At 42.4% G+C, this 18,139-nt stretch overlaps 1 protein-coding gene across 7 annotated transcripts in view; it reads right to left on the bottom strand.

Moving 5' to 3' along the window:
* Positions 1 to 18,139, bottom strand: part of SLC28A2 (solute carrier family 28 member 2) — a 36,594-nt gene that overhangs the window by 2,236 nt on the left and 16,219 nt on the right. For 2 of the 7 annotated variants that reach the window (XM_003791795.3, XM_023514306.1), the window contains exons 4-17: positions 12,226 to 12,317; positions 10,225 to 10,408; positions 8,672 to 8,813; positions 7,657 to 7,770; positions 7,097 to 7,174; positions 6,587 to 6,667; positions 5,831 to 5,911; positions 4,333 to 4,458; positions 4,118 to 4,248; positions 3,463 to 3,631; positions 3,059 to 3,256; positions 2,389 to 2,470; positions 841 to 939; positions 525 to 636 (exon numbers count right to left, since the gene is read on the bottom strand). In XM_003791795.3, the coding sequence (XP_003791843.1) occupies positions 525 to 636; positions 841 to 939; positions 2,389 to 2,470; positions 3,059 to 3,256; positions 3,463 to 3,631; positions 4,118 to 4,248; positions 4,333 to 4,458; positions 5,831 to 5,911; positions 6,587 to 6,667; positions 7,097 to 7,174; positions 7,657 to 7,770; positions 8,672 to 8,813; positions 10,225 to 10,408; positions 12,226 to 12,317 (1,689 nt within the window). The other 5 variants (XM_023514310.1, XM_023514307.1, XM_023514309.1 and 2 more) reach the window with 5 other exon arrangements.

The following is an 18,139-nucleotide window of genomic DNA, read 5'->3' as shown; positions in this document are numbered from 1 at the left end:
GCCTGGCTATTTTTTGGTTGCAGCCGTCATTGTTGTTTGGCGGGCCTGTGCTGGATTCGAACTCGCCACAATAGGTGTATGTGGCTGGCGCCTTAGCCACTTGAGCCACAGGCGCCTAGCCGTAAAAATGCAACTATCATCTTGCAGTCTTATTTCTGTCTGAAGAAGTCCATAGTTTTTTGTCCATGTAGGACCATTGCTAAGTCTTCCCCTACAACCTAGCTATATTACAATCACAATAAATGCAGTAACTTCTTATCAGGAAAACAACTGTTCTTCACTGTTTATTACTCTAAAAAACAAATGAAGCCTGTCACTGGAGCTAATACTGACAATGTGCCTAATAGAACACAGGCCTAGGCCATCACCAGTATCCATCGCCCTTCTCATACACTCAGCCTCCACAGGATAACCTTTTTCATACACTCAGCCTCCACAGGATCTTTTTTCTCCCCACCCCTACTGATTCTCCACTGTAGGGAAGTATATAAGAAGAATCAGCTGGGGTCCTGGTGCTCACTCACCTCTGAAAGAGCTCTTTGCAGCACACATACGTCTCATAGGTTCTATTGCTGAAACTTGTATTTAAGAAGGAGAAACAGTCAGGTTCAACTCCCCTGGGGACATAGAGGATTCCTGGATAAAGGAAACAGATACTAGGCGGGGAGAATTTACACACATTCCTCAAGGTACTTTATTCTTTGAGTGTGAAGAGAATGAGGTAAATAGATGCCTTTTCTGTGCATTTGTGGGATGAATGGTTAAATCAATATTCTGAGAGAGATCCTGTCATGGTCTAAGTAAGTTATTTCTGCCAAGAGACCAAACTGAGGCACCTACCTGCCACACAGGCACTGATAAGGGATACACAGGCCCCTGTTAAGAGAGCACTGACCACAACCTTGGAAAAGTCACTTTTCCGGTGAGGTACCATTGATGCTGCAGATAATAAAACAAAATAAATTGAAATTTGTTCCAGTAACCTCACCCACGAGTCCCCATTTAGAAGAATGCAGAGGAACAAAAGACAGATGAATAGCTCCCCTACTACCAACCACCTGAGGCTCACTGACTCAGGCTTTCCTTGGGCCAAGGATTGTGTCTGACCCTAATGTTAATGGTTCTATGAACATACCCAAGATGTATCTGGATCAAGCAAGGCTCTGGGTTGCTCCAAACCGGTGCAGACACCTTGTGTTCACCACTTGAAATCTGTACTCTTAAGCCTAAACCAGAATTAGATGGACTACTTTGAGCCAGAGGGCTAAGCAAAGCAACTTTCACCTAAGCCTTAGCCACACAATGCTTGTCTTAGAATCAGTTGTTTAACATAAAGGAAAAAGATAGAATGAAATTATTTCATCTTTAAATCAGCTACCAAATACATAAATTTAATGACTCTACCCCAGAATATAATTGCCTAAAAAAAGGACACACTGAGCTATATTTCTTCCTACATTTCATTTTTTTCTAAGATCCATTTCTTTTTTTTTTTTCCTTTCTTTTTGTTTTTTTTTTTAAGAGACAAAGTCTCACTTTGTCGCCCTTGGTAAAGTGCTGTGGCATCACAGCTCACAGCAACCTCCATCCAGCTCTTGGGCTTAGGCAATTCTCTTGCCTCAGCCTCCCCAGCAGCTGGTACTACAGGCTCCTGCCACAATGCCTGGCTATTTTTTGTTGCAGTTTGGCTGGGGACGGGTTGGAACTGTGGGGCCAACGCCCTACTCACTGAGCCATAGAGATCCATTTCTAACTTAGATTTTCCAAACTCTACTGTACTCAAGGAAAATTCCACCTTTCTCATATTCCTCCAACCATCATCCACATTGAGCCATGTGTCCAGAAGTCTAAATATATCAGCGTCTGCTTCAAAGACTCATTTCTCCTACACCTGATGCTTGCAACTCTCAGTCCAACAGTTTACACCACTAACTCTTACTATCTATCTGCCTGTGTCTGCTGCTTTGATTTATCTTTTGATTCCTTGTGCAAATCTTGCTTCTTTGAAGACAACCAGTGAGCAGCCTGATTTCAGAAAGTGCCTTCATTACTAAAAAACAAAATATCTTTACATATATATGCACTATGCCCATTTAATGGCAAAATAAAAATATCATAGTATTTTCTCCCTTATAGGGAAAACTAAAATAAAATTGGTCTTTGGAGTCTCTAATTCAAAGGGAAAAAGTAACTGAAGTTGAGATTGTAAAGGGCTCTATGCATAGCCAAGTAGAATGATTGCTTAGCTCCAAGTTAACAGCCTAACCGGGCCCATTTCATATCAGCTTCTCTATCTGGTCCAAACTTACATTGAAGCACCAAAATGCCCACTACAGAAGGTGGGATCTGGCTGGCTTATTGGAGAGCTGGAAAAATGGATGTACTTACTCATGCCTCCTAGTGTGATTCCTATGGAACTGAGATTGGCAAATCCACACAGGGAAAATGTTGTAATGATTTCAGCTCTTATCTAGGGAAAACAAAAACAAATCAGCAAATTTAGTCCCATGTACACAGTCTGATAATCATGATAGAAGTTCCAGAGTACTTAGAGCCCTCAATCTTTTCCACATTATCCTAAGGAATGTGAAAAAGATGCTGAGAATATAACTGCTCCCTGAGTTATTAGAGGGATAATGATACAGAAACCACCATGGGCCTCATTGCCTAACACTGTTCTTGTTGAAATCTATAAATAAGGAGAAGGCACACAAATGAAGATGTTTGAGGGGGGAGAAATAGAGAGGCAGGAGAGAGAAAAAGGATATCAATTTAGAGCAATTTTAAACTCATAAAAAAAGAAAGACCTAGTGATCACATTATAGAGAGACATTGAGTCTGAGTGTGGGGCAGAAGCAGCACACAGACTTCAGAATCATTCAGGCATTGCTGATGAGGCTGCTAAGCATACTGTTCTGCTTGCTTTGTGGCTAGGCTGGTGACACCAGAAAGGCACCTATGGGTCTATAATGAACCCATGCATAGTACTTTCTGTCTACCCCCAGGTAAACATGGCTGAGACCTAACATTGTTTATGATTTTCCAGATTGTCACTTACAGAAATCCACTGTTTCTTGCCCTCAATCCACTCTTCCACTCCAGAAAGGCGTTTGTTCTTGTATTGAGACAGTTGCTGATAGGCCACAAACTCGTTTGTGAAGAACTTGATTCCCACCATCTCAGCCACCATTGGACAGTCTGCCCACTCTACTCCCATCATGAAAACCAAGGGCCTTAGAACATAGGAGCAGATGACCTGAGTGAAAGAGAGGTATCCCAGGAAAGGAAGAACTAATAACAAAGATCAGGTGCTGAGGACCTTCTCAGGATCCTTGGCCCAATCCCCTCCATCCTTCTCCTCTTCATGCTCTCCCTTAGTTTACTACAAGTCAGGAAGACATACACAGTTCAAGGACTACTTAGCCACATCCCAGAGACAACCCAACAAATGTAATCCTTTACCTGGAAAGTGAGTCCCTGTATGTCCACCAATTCCCCCAGCCAGGAGAGGGCAGCATTGATGAAGGCCAGTACTGCCAAAAAGGCGATCAGATTGGCTGCCACATTAGCCGCCAGGCCTATGGCATCTGTAGCTCCATTGCTGGCAGCTTCCAGGACATTCTTCTCTTTCCTGTGGTTATTGGAAAAGGGAAAGAGTAGAGTGTCTGGAGTAGACTCAGCCTCTCAGAGAACAGAAATTCCACTGTCTTTATAGTGCACAAAGAGATGCAAGGCCAGTATGAGATATGAGTATGAGATGGGGGTTTCTTAATGATCCTGTTAGTGGGAAATTACTCTGAAGTCATATATATAATTGGCATGAAATTGCACCTACAACAAGGACAGAGGGTATGCAGAAGATAGCAGATGGTGGCAGAGTTAAAAAAAGGAAATCAACATGACTAGCTGGAGGCAAAAGGCAGTGTTTCACAACCTGTGGGTTGTGACCCCTTTTTAACAATGAAAATAGATTGCGACATTAGGAAGGTTGAGAATCAGTGGTATGGGATCACATTGTTCCTTCTGAGGGAGCCTAGAAGTTTCTGCCACCACAGTGCTGCTCTTGATTCTGCACCTACCTCACCACCTCCCAAATTATATGCCTCCTTAGACTCACCCAGGAGGCAGTTCTACCCCCTCCTCACTCTTGAACTTGGATTCTTCCACTTCTGGATACACAAGCTTTGATAAGGCAAGAGCACAAGGGGCAGCCATCACAGAGGCAGAAATCAAGGATGAGGCATCAATCTGTAAGGCCAGATTCAAGGATCAGTGTCTCTACAGAACCAAATTCAGGCTTGCCCAGGAGTGACCAACCAAGCAGATGCCTACCCCAAACGATATGAAGGCTCCTAACACAGTGCCTGAAATGGTGGCAAACCCTCCAGTCATCACTGCATGGATTTCAGAGTAGGTCATGTCTGCAAGGTAGGGACGGATGAGCAGAGGTGCCTCTGTCTATTCACAAGGAGAAAACAGTCAGTTTCCAAGAAGGTGCAACCTCCCATACCAGAGTACCCACACCAGGGGCAGGACAGTCTAAACACACACCCCTCCAAGGCAAGTACTGTTTGGTGAGGTGCAGAACCACTGAGTGAGCACTGAGCTTTGCCCTCAGGCCTCCTAGTATCTGCCTCACTTCCACTGGCATCTCATCATGTCCTGGCTGGCATAGCTCTCACCTGTTTCTATACATATTTGTTTCATCTATTGACATTTTAAAATGTTATAGAAGAGAAATGGTATATTTCCTTCATATGTTCTCACTGTCTAAAACCATGCAATTATGGATTTATGGAACATAGTGCACTTATTAAGTAGTATTATTAGATACTTTAAAAGTACTCATTAAATGAAATGCAAATAGATTATCTAAGCCCACTGTTTATGAATCAAAATAAATTTGGTAAAAATGTTATGAAATTATGAAAGCCCAACTATGTAAAGTATACCTAGCATTCACTTAAGATAATGTTATTTATTATTTAATGAGTGCCAACTATGTGCATAACAGTACTAGATAATAGGGACAGGACACTAATATGAATATGGGAAAGTCCATATTTTTAGGAATTTATAGTCTAGCTGAGAAAACTAAGCAGATTATGAATAATTTCAGCAAAATGTGGAGCACTCTGAGAACATTTTAGTCGCAGCCTATAGCTTTAGGAGGGAGAGACCTCAATACTAACTCCTTGTACTTTGACAAGCCCGTATCCCAAACATAGAGCTGAGGCGGCGCCTGTGGCTCAAAGGAGTAGGTGCCGGTCCAATATGATGGAAGTAGCGTGTTCAGACCCAGCCCTGGCCAAAAACTGCCCAAAAAACCCCAACCCAAACTTAGTGTTGATCAGTCAGTAGTGTATACTGAGCAGCTACTCTAAGCAGACTAGTATACCAAGCAAGTATAATGGGAAAGACCCTTGGTGTTAGTCCTAAGCAAGACAAGCTATTGCCTCCTCAGAGACCTTGGAAAACAAGGGCCACAAGGAGTCCCAGAGAGAGAGCAGAAGTAGAATAAATGCCCTTTGTAGCCTCTGAGGAGGGGTAAGTTTTGGATAAGGACACTTCCCTAAATTCCTGTGTGGTTAGAAGAAGTAGCTAAGGATGTCCATCCAGATTGTTATTATTGGTGAGTATTATTAGGCATAAAGGGTGAGAGCAATGAGCTGAATCTTCTTTGAGCTGCTGATTTCTTTAATCAGTGATTGGCTGCCCCTCAGTCTTCATTCCTTTGATTTTTCAAAAGGAAAACATCCTTTTCTGAACCGCTTTTGTGGCAAATTCTCATTTCCCCAGAGAAAAGGCCAGAAGGCCTCAGAATGCTTACCATACCCACAAAGATGTTTCCTGCCACAGCGAGGGTCTCTGTGACAGTAGTGCCCATGGTGATTTGTAAAAACCAGGCAACCTAAAAGGACACATGGACCAAAACCATTAACATTAGCAGGAATCTTGAAGAATGTCCAGCAAAACCCCTCCTGTGCCATCTTACTGATAAGGAAACTGACCAGGACTCATAGCCTTAGGACTAATACTCTCTCTTTTCTTACTGATAAGGCCTTGACCAGGACCTATAACCTCTAAAGAAATATATTAAAACTCAGTATGAAAGAATAGTCCTGGCCAGCCATAGTGGTTCACACCTGTAATCCCAGCAATCTGGTAGGTTGACACAAGTGGATTGCTTGAGCTCAGAAGTTGGAGACCAGCCTGAACAAGAGTGTGACCCTGTCTCTACTAAAAATAAAAAACTAGCCAGGCATTGTGGTGGGTGCCTATAGTCCCAGCTACTTGGGAGACCGAGGCAAGAGGATCACTTGAACACAGGGAGTTTAAGGTTGCTGTGAGCTATGATGCCACAGTACTCTACTCAGGTGACAGAGTGAGACTTTCTCCCTGCTCTGCTCCTTAGCCTACCTAGGGCATGGGATAACCATTTGCTATTAGTAATGTTTGAAAGGGTTTTCCTTTTCACTTTAGATCCTACATATGAGCATTTGTCCAAAGTTAGCATCATCTCATGCCCCTTGACAGATCACAAGATGAAGGTCCATTTCCTGACTGGCATAGGACAAAGACTCACCTTCTGAACTACCCACTGCACAAGACCCAGGTAGTAGAGAATAGACATCACACATCCAAAGAAAAGGATGATTGGCAAGGCCTGGAATGAGAATGATGGCAGCTGGTGAGATGTTACATTGTATAAGCCATGTAGACCATAAATGGATTATGTTTCAGGCCTCTAAATTAATCTCTCAGCATTCTAAGGGCATATCTGATACAGTGTAGATACTCAGTGTTTACACAAACTAGTTTAGGAATAAATTTAAAATGTATTGCAGATTTGTTATAAGTAATAAGCCACAAGGTGTTTTCTGAGCCTTTCTCCATGACCCCTATTTTATCTAATTTTAGGAGGGTAATGATCAAAGGGTGAGAGATTGGTGTTTCCTTTACCAATTGGATTAAACTCTCTTCTTAGGGTCAAACTAGTACACGGGCTGACTGATCTCTTGGACACACATTTTCATCTGCTTGACTCTCCCACCCCTCCACTGATTGTGATTGCTGCCCATAAAACAGATATGACCTGGAAAGCAAAGACATCCTTGGCCAGCATATCCCCAAAGACAAAACTGGAGCCAGCCACAGTGTAGTTTAGGAAAATCTGAAGGGGGAGAGAAAAAATAAGAGTGAAACCCAGAAAGACACAGGGGAAAAAAGATCAATTGCATGTGTGACTAGGACCTACTGCTGCTACTGAGGCTGTCCTCCCTTTGACAGCCTGGAGGTAGGCTGTGTCCCCACAAGTTACTCATTGAATAACAGAGGATTCAGATGTTTAGTTCTCTTTATTCGTATTCTTAGCTATACCTCCAGAATACTCTCTCCTTTCCCAACTGGATCTCCTACCACTATCAAAGACACAGCCTAATCTTTTCATGCTTCCCTCAACTCTCTTTTCTCTAGGTTTTTAAGAGAGCAAAGGGAGAAACCAGAAACAGATCAAATGCCTTTGTAGCCTCTGACAAGTGAAGGGTAAGTTTTGGACCAGGACACTTCCCTAAATTCCTGTATAAGAAGCTGTGGTTAGAAGAAGTGGTTAAGGATGTCCATCCAGATTGTATATTCACATTCAACTTCTCATACCTGGATCTGCTTTCCCAGCCATTGAAATGCATTAAATCCAGGATCAGTTCTGATGACCAAGATCCCAAAAACAAACTGAAGACCCAGGCCCCAAAATACTGTCCTCCAGCACACCTTAGAACAACAAGAAAATTATTCCAATGTGAGTTCTAAACTCTACTTACCCAGCACCCAGACAAAGTTGGAGTTTTAAATATGAGTACACATATTCTGCGTGGAACTAACCTGGGGTGGTAACAGGGGCAAGATGGCATAGGGAACATGAGGAATGGTCCATGAGGAGCATGGGGAGACAGAGGTCCATAATGTCTACATAGTCTTTAAAAATGTGTTTAGAGAGGGCAGCACCTGTGGCTCAGTGAGTAGGGCACCAGCCCCATATACCGAGGGTAGCAGGTTCAAACCCAGCCCCAGCCAAACTGCAACAAAAAAATAGCTGGGCACTGTGGCAGGCACCTGTAGTCCCAGCTACTTGGGAGGCTAGAGCAAGAGAATCGCCTAAGCCCAAGAGCTGGAAGTTGCTGTGAGCTGTGATGCTACAGCACTCTACCAAGAGTGACAAAGTAAAACTCTGTCTCTTAAAAAAAAAAAAAAGTGTTTAGAGGTTAGATAATAGCACTCATACATACATACATATATACATACAAATAAAAGTTTCATAAACGAGTGTTTTAACATTCTGATGTGCATGCAAGCTGATTTTCTACGATTTTTTATTTTCTTTCTTTCCCACCTTATTTTTTCTTTTTGTTCTTTAACAGTGGCCTAGATTCACAAAATTGATATGAAGACTCACTAATGAATCATAATCTAAAGTTTGAAAACAAGTGGTGTAGGGCCTCTGAAAACTTTAAAACTTCTCTTGGAAACAAAATTGTCAAAGAAGCAACTTATGAGGATTGTTAAGAACTTAGTTCTATGCCTTTGTAATTAATATTTGGTCCATGCACTTTGTAATTAGTACGTGGCCCTTGGCTGTGTGTTGCTATGCCCAACCCAAATACCCAAAACTCACTGCACTGTGGTGTTTGGAGCAGGCAAAGAGAATGAGGATGAACATGCAGATTCCTGCAAAGGAGATCAGCTGCTCCGGCCTTTGGGCTGTGTCTAGAGCCAACCACAGTATAAGGCCAACCAAGGAGATTCCTGCAAACACCCTAAAGAAGGAATGCCAAGACCATGTGATTTAGTGAATGAATAACAATATTTACCCAAAAAAAATAGGCATCTACTCCAGAATAAGTAAAACAACTCAATTGTTTGTTGTTAATTGGACATAGTCACATCTTGTTCCCTAGCTTCCACCTCTCTGCTTCCAACTCTATTACTCACAGAATGAAGTTGAAAGAATCAATCTGAGAACACAAATCACATGATTTCCCTTTCATAAAGTTTCCATATCAATAAATGTGATATAAAGACTCATTCTTGAAGATTGTTCCAATAACTAACCAAAATATTAAAATCCAAAGGAGGAAAAGTATGCATATTTGTCCCCTAAAGATCTCCACTTAATTTCTAATCACTCCAAGGACAAGAGTAAAGGCTAAACCACAAATCAACTACTTATGGCCTTATGATCCTCTCATGTGCCAAACACATTTATCAATTCATGGACTAGTTTCCTCATGTCTGAATGTTACTGACCTTCAAGTGCAAGGGAAAAGAATCAGAAGGAAGATCACAGATGAACATAAAACAGAAAGAGCACATTGTCTATTAAGATACCTCAGGAACAAAACAACAAAAGGCACTAGAGGTCAGGTTGAAATTTGAAGCTGTTCTCATGTAAGCCCATTTCACTTGAAGCAGATAAATCTGGCTTCCAGAATGCATCTTGCTAGTGAATAAAGTCCTTGTAGGTCTGTCTCCCCAGTGTCAAATAAATCAGTGATCCAAAATTTAGGTGGTAGTGTAGTGTGGTTTCTCCAAATTATCACTTTGCAAAACATCCTTAAACATTCACTGAAGATTTGGGAGAAAAGAGGAATTTTGTAGAGTCTGAAAGTTATTCTCTCACCCCAGGCCTATGATTAAAGGACAAGTACATTCCAAGGCTAGACAAACTATAACTGCCATAGAATCCAGTTCAGTATATACTAAATAGTAAGTTTGCTCCTTAAACTCTAAGGAATTTTAAAAGGCACCAATGAGTGCAGGAAGTTTGGAGGACTAGTTGGGGGAAAGTATAGGGAATATCAGGGAACTGAGGGAGACACAGATGACTACCAGCAGCTAATACAGCTCTTTGTTCTGACTATTTCATTGAAAAGGAGTATTGCTTCTCATTTTTAACACAGGCCCTGAGGATAAACAGGCTGAATGTATTCTCTGAAACTCTGAACTAAAAACTTCCCTGAACCCCTTATGCCCCTTAGCAATGTTGAGACCCAAGGTGACAAGAAACTGGACTGAAGTCTGGGGGTCAGAAGCCTGTTGCTATTTGTTCTTTGTGCCTTGGTTTTGGAAAGTATAAGTGAGGGTCTAAGAGAGAACCCAGGAATGTCAAAGGAGCAAAACTGGGGTTTGGGATAAACTGTGGGGCCAGGGACATTGAGATTACCTTACCATTTAATCCAGAGCCTCAGGCAGGAGTTTTCAAAGGGCTTTAGACATCTTGTTAATTTTTTACCAAAGAGCTTTTTCAGAAATTGGTGAAACAGGACAAAGATCACCAAACAGGTGATGACAAACAAGGCCAGTGCCCTCTGGAAATCCAAGATGCAAGCTGCCAGGAAATAGGCAGCATAGGCTAAAAAGAGAAGGTGCAGAGTAAGAATCAGTAACACAGCACTTCCAAGGAGCAAGTGATACCCCAGTCATAAATTCCTGGGATTTTTCTTAAAGCAAGAAAAATCCTCCAGAGTCCCTGCCACTCTGCCCTACTGTCAGGCTGAGCTGCACTTCTCAAGGCTAGGAGAGATGTCTAACTGTTCTTTTCCTGAGGATTCCCAAGGAGAATCCAGCTTAGTTTGTGGACTGCATATTTTCACCTTTACCTAATGAAATCTCATTGTCTTCTATTTTATCTGACACCCATCTCTGTCCCTTGAAGGAGATTGATCAGCAACCACAATAGACTCTTCAAAAGTCAGTCATCTCTTTTTGAAACTTTATTACCCCAGTCATTTTAACCTTTCCTCTTGAACAAAACCACCAAAACAAAGCTACCACTAGGAGGTGCAGCCACGCGGCGTGGCCCTCATCCGTGCCTCCCTGACTCCTCCCAAATATATTTGTTTTCACCATGCCAGCTGCCTCTGATTTTGACATCAATGCCCCACATATCACTAACAATATGTTTCAAACAGAGGTTTTCTTTCTTTAAAAAAAAAAAAAAACTAAAAAAAACTTTAGTTCACTTTGTTGCCCAGGCAGAGTGGTATGGCCTCAGCTTAACTCACAACAACCTCAAACTCAAGCAATCCCCCTGCCTCAGCCTCCCAAGTAGCCGGGACTTAGAGGCATCTGCTGCAATGCCCAGCTAATTATTCTATTTTTTTAGTAAAGATGGGGTCTGTCTTACTCTTGCTCAGACTGGTCTCAAACTCTTTTTTTTTTTTGAGACAGAGCCTCAAGCTGTCACCCTGGGTAGAGTGCTTGTGGCATCACAGCTCACAGCAACCTCCCCACTCCTGGGCTCAAGCAAGTCTCCTGCCTCTGCCTCCCAAGTAGCTGGGACTACAGGTGCCCGCCACAACACCTGGCTATTTGGTTGCAGCCCTCATTGTTGTTTAGTGGGTCCAGGCTGCATTCGAACCTGCCAACTCAGGTGTATGTGACTGGTGCCTTAATTGCTTGAGCCACAGGCGCTGAGCCTGGTCTCAAACTCTTGAGCTCAACTGATCCTCCTGCCTTGGCCTCCTGGAGTACTAGGATTATAGACATGAACTATTGCTCCCAGCATTAAAAATATTTTCTATCATTGGTCTTACTAGTAAACCAGCAAATAAGTGATATATAATAGAGGACTCTCATAAAGACTATTGGAATCATGTCCTTTATCAAATCAAGATACTAAATAAGCCCATAGGCTCTGAAGTACTTTAAATCTATCAAATAGTACAATTTTGGAAATTAGGATTGGTCTTGTTTGTTTGTTTGTTTGTTTTGAGGCAGTGTCTTACTCGTCACCTTGGATAAAGTGCAGTGGCATCATCGTAGCTCACTGCAGCCTCGAACTCCTGGGCACAAGTGATCCTCTTGCCTCAACCTCCCAAATAGCTGGGACTATAGGTGTGGCTAATTTTTCTACTTTTGTAGAGACAGGTCTTGCTTTTGCTCAGGCTAGTCTCAAACTCCTGACTTCAAGCGATCCTCTTGCCTCATCCTTCCAGACTGCTAGGATTATAGACATGAGCCATCATGCCCAGCCTGAAAAATAGGTTATTATCAGATTTTACTTGTTGCTGTAAGTGCAACTGAATAAATTATGATTCATCCGCAAGCAGTTAAGATCTAGAAATCAAATAGCCCTTTAGATTTAAAGTGATTTCCATCTGTCTTGACACAGGTTAACATTCGTAAAATAATTGTGTTTTTCATTTCCGTGAATTATCAATATCTCACCCAAACACAACAGGCCCAAGAGGATCTTCTTAAACAAACTGGCATGTGTTTTGTAGAAACTTCTTGCCTTGATGAAAGGCTGTAGATTCCTCCTGATGAGAACCCAAAAGTTAAGATATAAGAATTACTCCAACCCATTTGTACTGATTCTCAGAACCCAGATTACCTCAAGATTCTCACTGCCTAAGAACAAACTCAAGGCAGAATTTTTTCTCAGGAACAAAGAAAATTATTCTGTGGCTCAAGCAGCTAAGGTGCCAGCCACATACACCTGAGCTGACAGGTTCAAATCCAACCCGGGCCTGCCAAACAACAATGACGACTACAACTACAACCAAAACATAGCTGGGCATTGTGGTGGGCACCTGTAGTCCCAGCTACTGGGAGGGCTTAGGCAAGAGAATCACCTAAGCCCAAGAGTTGGAGGTTGCTGTGAGCTATGATGCCATAGCACTCTACTGAGGGCAACAGAGTGAGACTCTATTTCTTAAAAAAAAACAAAACAACACACCCAAACCCAATCCTTGAACAGTCATTTGTGCATTGACTGACAGGAATGAAAACACCATCAACCTCAAGAATCCTTGAATGGGCAGGCCTGAGAGAAGATGCCCAGCAAGTAGGGCTTATCAAGTTAGATTTACCAAAAACATTTATAGTGCTTTCTATATGCTGGGCTCTTTTTAAGAACTTGGCAAATACTAACTCATTGATTCTGCCTAAGAATGCTAGAGGTGGTTTCTATTATCATTTCCATTTTATAGATGTGGAAACTAAAAAAACAGAGAAGTTATATAACTGTCCCAAGGTCACAGAGGCTGAGCAGAGAATATAAACTCCAGCATTCTGGCTTCAGAATCTGTGTCTCAACTGTTATCCTCTACTGCATCTTACATGGACCTCAGACTTACCTGTCTTTGCCACTCCTAATTATCCTTAGCACACTGCAGCTATATTCCAAAAGCTCTAATTTCCAAACTCTTGGAAGTTCCAGATAAGCCCAGCAAGAAGGGCCCAGTGTAGCCACCATGCTGAGGCAGGACAGAGGGTGGGACCAGCCACTAATTCCAAATGCCCTGGGGCGTGGGCCACAGAGTTAATGGCTCTTTGTCTAGTTCCCCATCTAACAGGATCCCTGCTCCTAGGCTTTCTTTTCATTCCTGCCTCCACCCTCTCCTCTTGCCTCCCCTTTCTGCAGGGAGCCCCCCACCGCTGTGTTAGCAGAGCAAAGCATGTATTATCAGGAACAGATAAGCTGGGAAAGGAGAAAACAATCTTTATCACTATCTGACTGAATGATTCAGGAGCTAAAGAACTAAAGAACTGACTGATTTAGGAGCTAAAGAACTCACACATTTCCATCTTTAAATAGAGAAAGTAGACTGTGAAAGGATTTGCTTAGTGGTATCAGCACGAGGGGACATCATTATCTTTGGAACATCATTCACACGTATATCAAGGAATGGATTTAGTTTCAATCCTAGACTTGCCATGAGTGGCAGATATCTTTGGCACGCCCCTCCAGAGCCTGTCTGCCCCCAACTCTGGGCTCTGGGCATCTAACCCATGTTGACTGCATCGATGGGCTCCCATGCCCTCTGCCTTATCAAGTTGGATCCTCCCTCTGGAACAGCATGGGAGATCAGAGTGTGTGAAAAGACTGAGGTCAGCATATCAAGGTCTTCTATCTGATATTCCTGCTAGGGTCTCTTCCATCTTGTCCCTTCAGGCCTAGGAATAGTAACTGTTCATTGCTTCAAGCTTTAGGTTCTTGCACTATCCTTTCTTGTGGTTCTGCTACACCTTACCCATATCTTTGTAATGGTCTCTTCATAAATAAATTATCCTTATTTAAGTATGCCATCTGTTTCCGGTGGCCACACTGATATATTAGGTGAAGGTGATTTAAAATTACATGCAAATGTCAGCTGAGCAACCCCTGCAAAATAAGGGGGGGCATGGACAGGTGTCCAAGAGTGGACATAATCACATGCCTAGAACAGACTTTCACTGTCATCTCCTGACCACAACCCACAAGTTAGGAACTAAAGTTTACTGGGAACAATAGGAAATCAATTAAGAACACTCATTTCTGCAGGATTCATGAACAACCTGATCCTAAATATTGATTTGGAACTGGCCTCTGGTTTCAAAAATAAAAAGGAAATGCCATGAGAAGCCTTCCGAAGGAAAAAGAGAAAACAAGATTTCTCACTTTTTAAAACCCATTGAGAATCAGTGCATAGGGTCACCTAAGTCCTGGTATCCTCGTTGGCCCAGGGTCTTCCCAATCTCACCAAACTCTTTACATAATGGTACAACTGGAGCATTGGTAACTAACTATGTTATATCAAGAAGCTAAATTGAGAAGAAATCTGATCGGTGATGCAACTTGATACCTTGCCCCTAACTTGCTGTGAAATACCCACTGATAACTTCTTTAGAAGTGTATATGATGGGGGGGGGGAATGGGTGGAGGGAGGGAGTTTGGAGGGATTACTTCTGAGGTTTACCTTATAGGGGTACAGGTGAATCTTTCTAAGAGTAGAATGTGAATGTTTTAAAGCAATAACTGAGAAAATGACATGAAGGCTGTGTTGACCAGTTGATGGAAGTATTTCAGATTGCATGTGAAAACCCCACACTGTACCCCAGAAGTGCATTAATGTACATAGTTACCATTCAATAAAAAAAAAAAAAATGCAATCAAGAATTCAAAAAAAAAAAAAAAAAAAAGAAGAAGTGTTTATGAATGACTTTCCAGGTACTGACTAATGGTGACCTTCTCACTAGCCTGCTTACTGACTGCAGCCCCAAGTGGCTAGGTGAGAAAATGGCAAGGGTGCTGGATAGTGCTAGCTGAATATAACCATAGCAGGCACAACAGGTCAGGCCTAACGGTAGGAGTATTCATGCACTTTCTCAGTGACCTTATCCACAAGATGTGGAAACTCTCCCAACCAAGGGAGACAGAGTTATGGGAAATCCCAGGGTCTGGGGTACTATCAGTTAGCAGGTGGAGTGAAAGGCTTGGGACAGCTTTCAGAGAATTGAGCTCCAGTGACTGTTGACAGTGTGGCCCTGAATGAATCTCTGCTGCCCTAATTTGAAGTGAGGACTAGAGAAAAGAAGTGAGCTCCAAACTAAATGGTGGCATGAATAAAGAGTGAGGACAAGGACCTCCAGGCAGAAGTGACCAGAATCTTTTCAAGGAGTCAAAGATTTTATTTTATTTTATTTTATTTATTTTGAGACAGAGTCTTACTTTATCACCCTCGGTAGAGAGCTGTGGCGTTGTAGCTCACAGCAACCTCCAGCTCTTGGGTTTAAGTGATTCTCTTGCCTCAGCCTCCCGAGTAGCTGGGACCACAGGTGCCCACCACAATACCCGTCTGTTTTTTGTTTGTTTGTTTGTTGTGTTGAGTTTGGCCAGGGCTGGATTGGAACCCATCACCCTTGGTATATGGGGCTGGCACCCCACCCACTGACCCACAGGCGCCGCCCCAAAGATTTTATTTTGATGATGGCATAAAAAGAATTGGTCAGTGGGTACTTTGGTATACAGCTGGTTTTAGTTGGACAAGAGCTGGGTGTTGGTATAAAGGGACCAGGGAACAATTACCAAAAGTGTCCAAGAGAGCATGGCAACTGAGTCTGAGAAGCAAAATGTCATCAACAGCCACGGTGGAAAGCCATATAGGGATTAGAAAGCCAGAGAAGGCAAGAGAAAGGCATATCAGGGTGGCACCTGTGGCTCAAAAGAGTAGGGCACCAGCCCCATATGCTAGAGGTGGTGGGTTCAAACCCAGCCCCGGCCAAAAACTGCAAAAAAAATAAAAGAAAAAGAAAGGCATATCAGATGGAAGTCAGCAAACTTACATTGGAGGCAGAGGCTCTGCACAGCTGGGAACCAGCAGTTCTGAGAGCCTCCAGCCCAGGTACAGTGCGAAGGGAGCCTAACCCAGAACACAGCCAGATGCTTAATTGCTGAGTTGTGGCGCATCTGTTGGCTTGGAAAAGAACTCTTCTTCCACACAGCACCCATATCTCTGCCTGATGAGTGCATTTACACTAACAGTGGAGACACAATGCCAAAGGCCCACACAGACAAGAAGGGCTGGTATGTGGGATTTCCAAATAGTTTTTCAACCCACCCTCAACTTCTTCCATTCAGAACTCTTCTCTCTTCAAGGTAGGGGTAGCCATGATTCTTATAGGCAGTGGCATCTTCTGAGAGAGGAGCTCTCTCTCATGATGGGTCATGACTCTACCTCCAGTGACCCTTCCAAGTCAGACTTTTCCGTTCTGTTGCAAGCAAAAGTTTCTCCAGGTTTCTAGCATATGGTTAATGCCCATCATATACTTCTTGTGATGAGACTATTTGCTCCTATTCACACATTCTATTTTTTTTTTTAATTTATTTTTTTGAGACAGAGTCTTACTCTATCATCTGGGGAGAGTGCCATGGTGTCATAGTTCACAGAAACCTCAAACTCTTGGGCACAAGCAATCCTCTTGCTTCAGCCTCCTGGGTAGCCAGGACTACAGGCACTCACCACAATGTCCGACTATTTTTTCTATTTTTGGTAGAGACAGGGTCTCAATCTTGCTCAGGCTGGTCTTGAACTCCTGACCTCAGGTGATACAGCTGCCTTGGCCTCCCAGAGTGCTAGGATTACAGGTGGGAGCCACAGCGCCTGGCTTCACACTTTTTTAAAAATGGTTTCACTAGGAATTTCAGGACTAAGGAGCTCTAGTGTGCATCTATAGGTGCTGATAGCAGACTCAGGCCTAATTGTAAAAAATATGGAAGGAAGGGAGTTCTCTCAACAAGGATGGACTGCCTAAAATTTTTATCTTGGGACTTGCATTAATATTCAACATAGACCCTAGAGAGCTTTTCACACCCCAAACCCAGGATTTTGTACAATTTATGCCACCAGCTTATCTTGCCATCCCCATTTCCCCCTTATTAAAAACTTTAGATGAGGTCGAATTTTTTGTTTTCTGTAAAAGAAAGAAACTTGAGTACACGTTATGCTGGGGAAGGCGCTAAGACAGAAGGAATGATTGAAGATGTAGAGGAGAAAGGCCTTGTCGAAAGGGATGGAGAAGAATGGGATTAAGATGATGAGTAAAGAGATTGGCTTCAGACTCTAGGAGGATGGGCATTCTGATAAAGGAAAGGAAAAGATAGGTTTAAATTGGAGCATATGGGAAGGTAATTTACTGTTTCAACAAAAATACTGACATTGTATTGTGGCATTTATGATACAAGGGGTGTCCAGAAAGTATCCAGCCACACACTATGAAAACTAGTATTGACAAGGGCCAGATACTTTCCAAACGGCCCTCAGATGCAGAAGTAAAATGTATGACCACAGTAGTACAAAGGCTGAAAGAGGAAATGTTGAAGTATACTATTATCAGGTTCTTATATATGTGAAGGGGTATAATATCAGTTGAAGGTAGACTTGATAAGTTAAAAATGTACATTACAAATTCTAAAGCAAACACTAATATAATTTTTAGAAAGAGTTATAATTAATAAGCCAACAAAGGAGATAAAAATGGAAGCATTTAAAAATATTCAATTAATCTGAAAAGAAGGCATAAGAAGAGGGAAAGGGGAACGAAGAACAGATGAGACAATTAGAAACAAACAGTAAGAAACTGGCAGCTTGGCTATAAAAGCAAATGGGAGAGTATTCTTTTTCTGTGAGGAAAAAAAAAGAGAACAAAGGCAAAGCAAATTATAAAGTAATATTGTAAGTCATATTGTCGACGCAGCACCCATAGCTCAGTGACTAGGGTGCTGGCCATATATACCAGAGCCAGCGGTTTGAACCCAGCCTGGGCCTGCCAAACAACAATGACAACTACACCAAATAAAATAGCCAGGCGTTGTGGCAGG

The sequence above is a fragment of the Otolemur garnettii genome, unplaced genomic scaffold (genome assembly GCF_000181295.1).
Source record: "Otolemur garnettii isolate 467f Iridium unplaced genomic scaffold, OtoGar3 scaffold00050, whole genome shotgun sequence".
Taxonomy (NCBI): Eukaryota; Metazoa; Chordata; class Mammalia; order Primates; family Galagidae; genus Otolemur; species Otolemur garnettii.
This window is presented reverse-complemented; position numbering and strand designations above follow the sequence as displayed.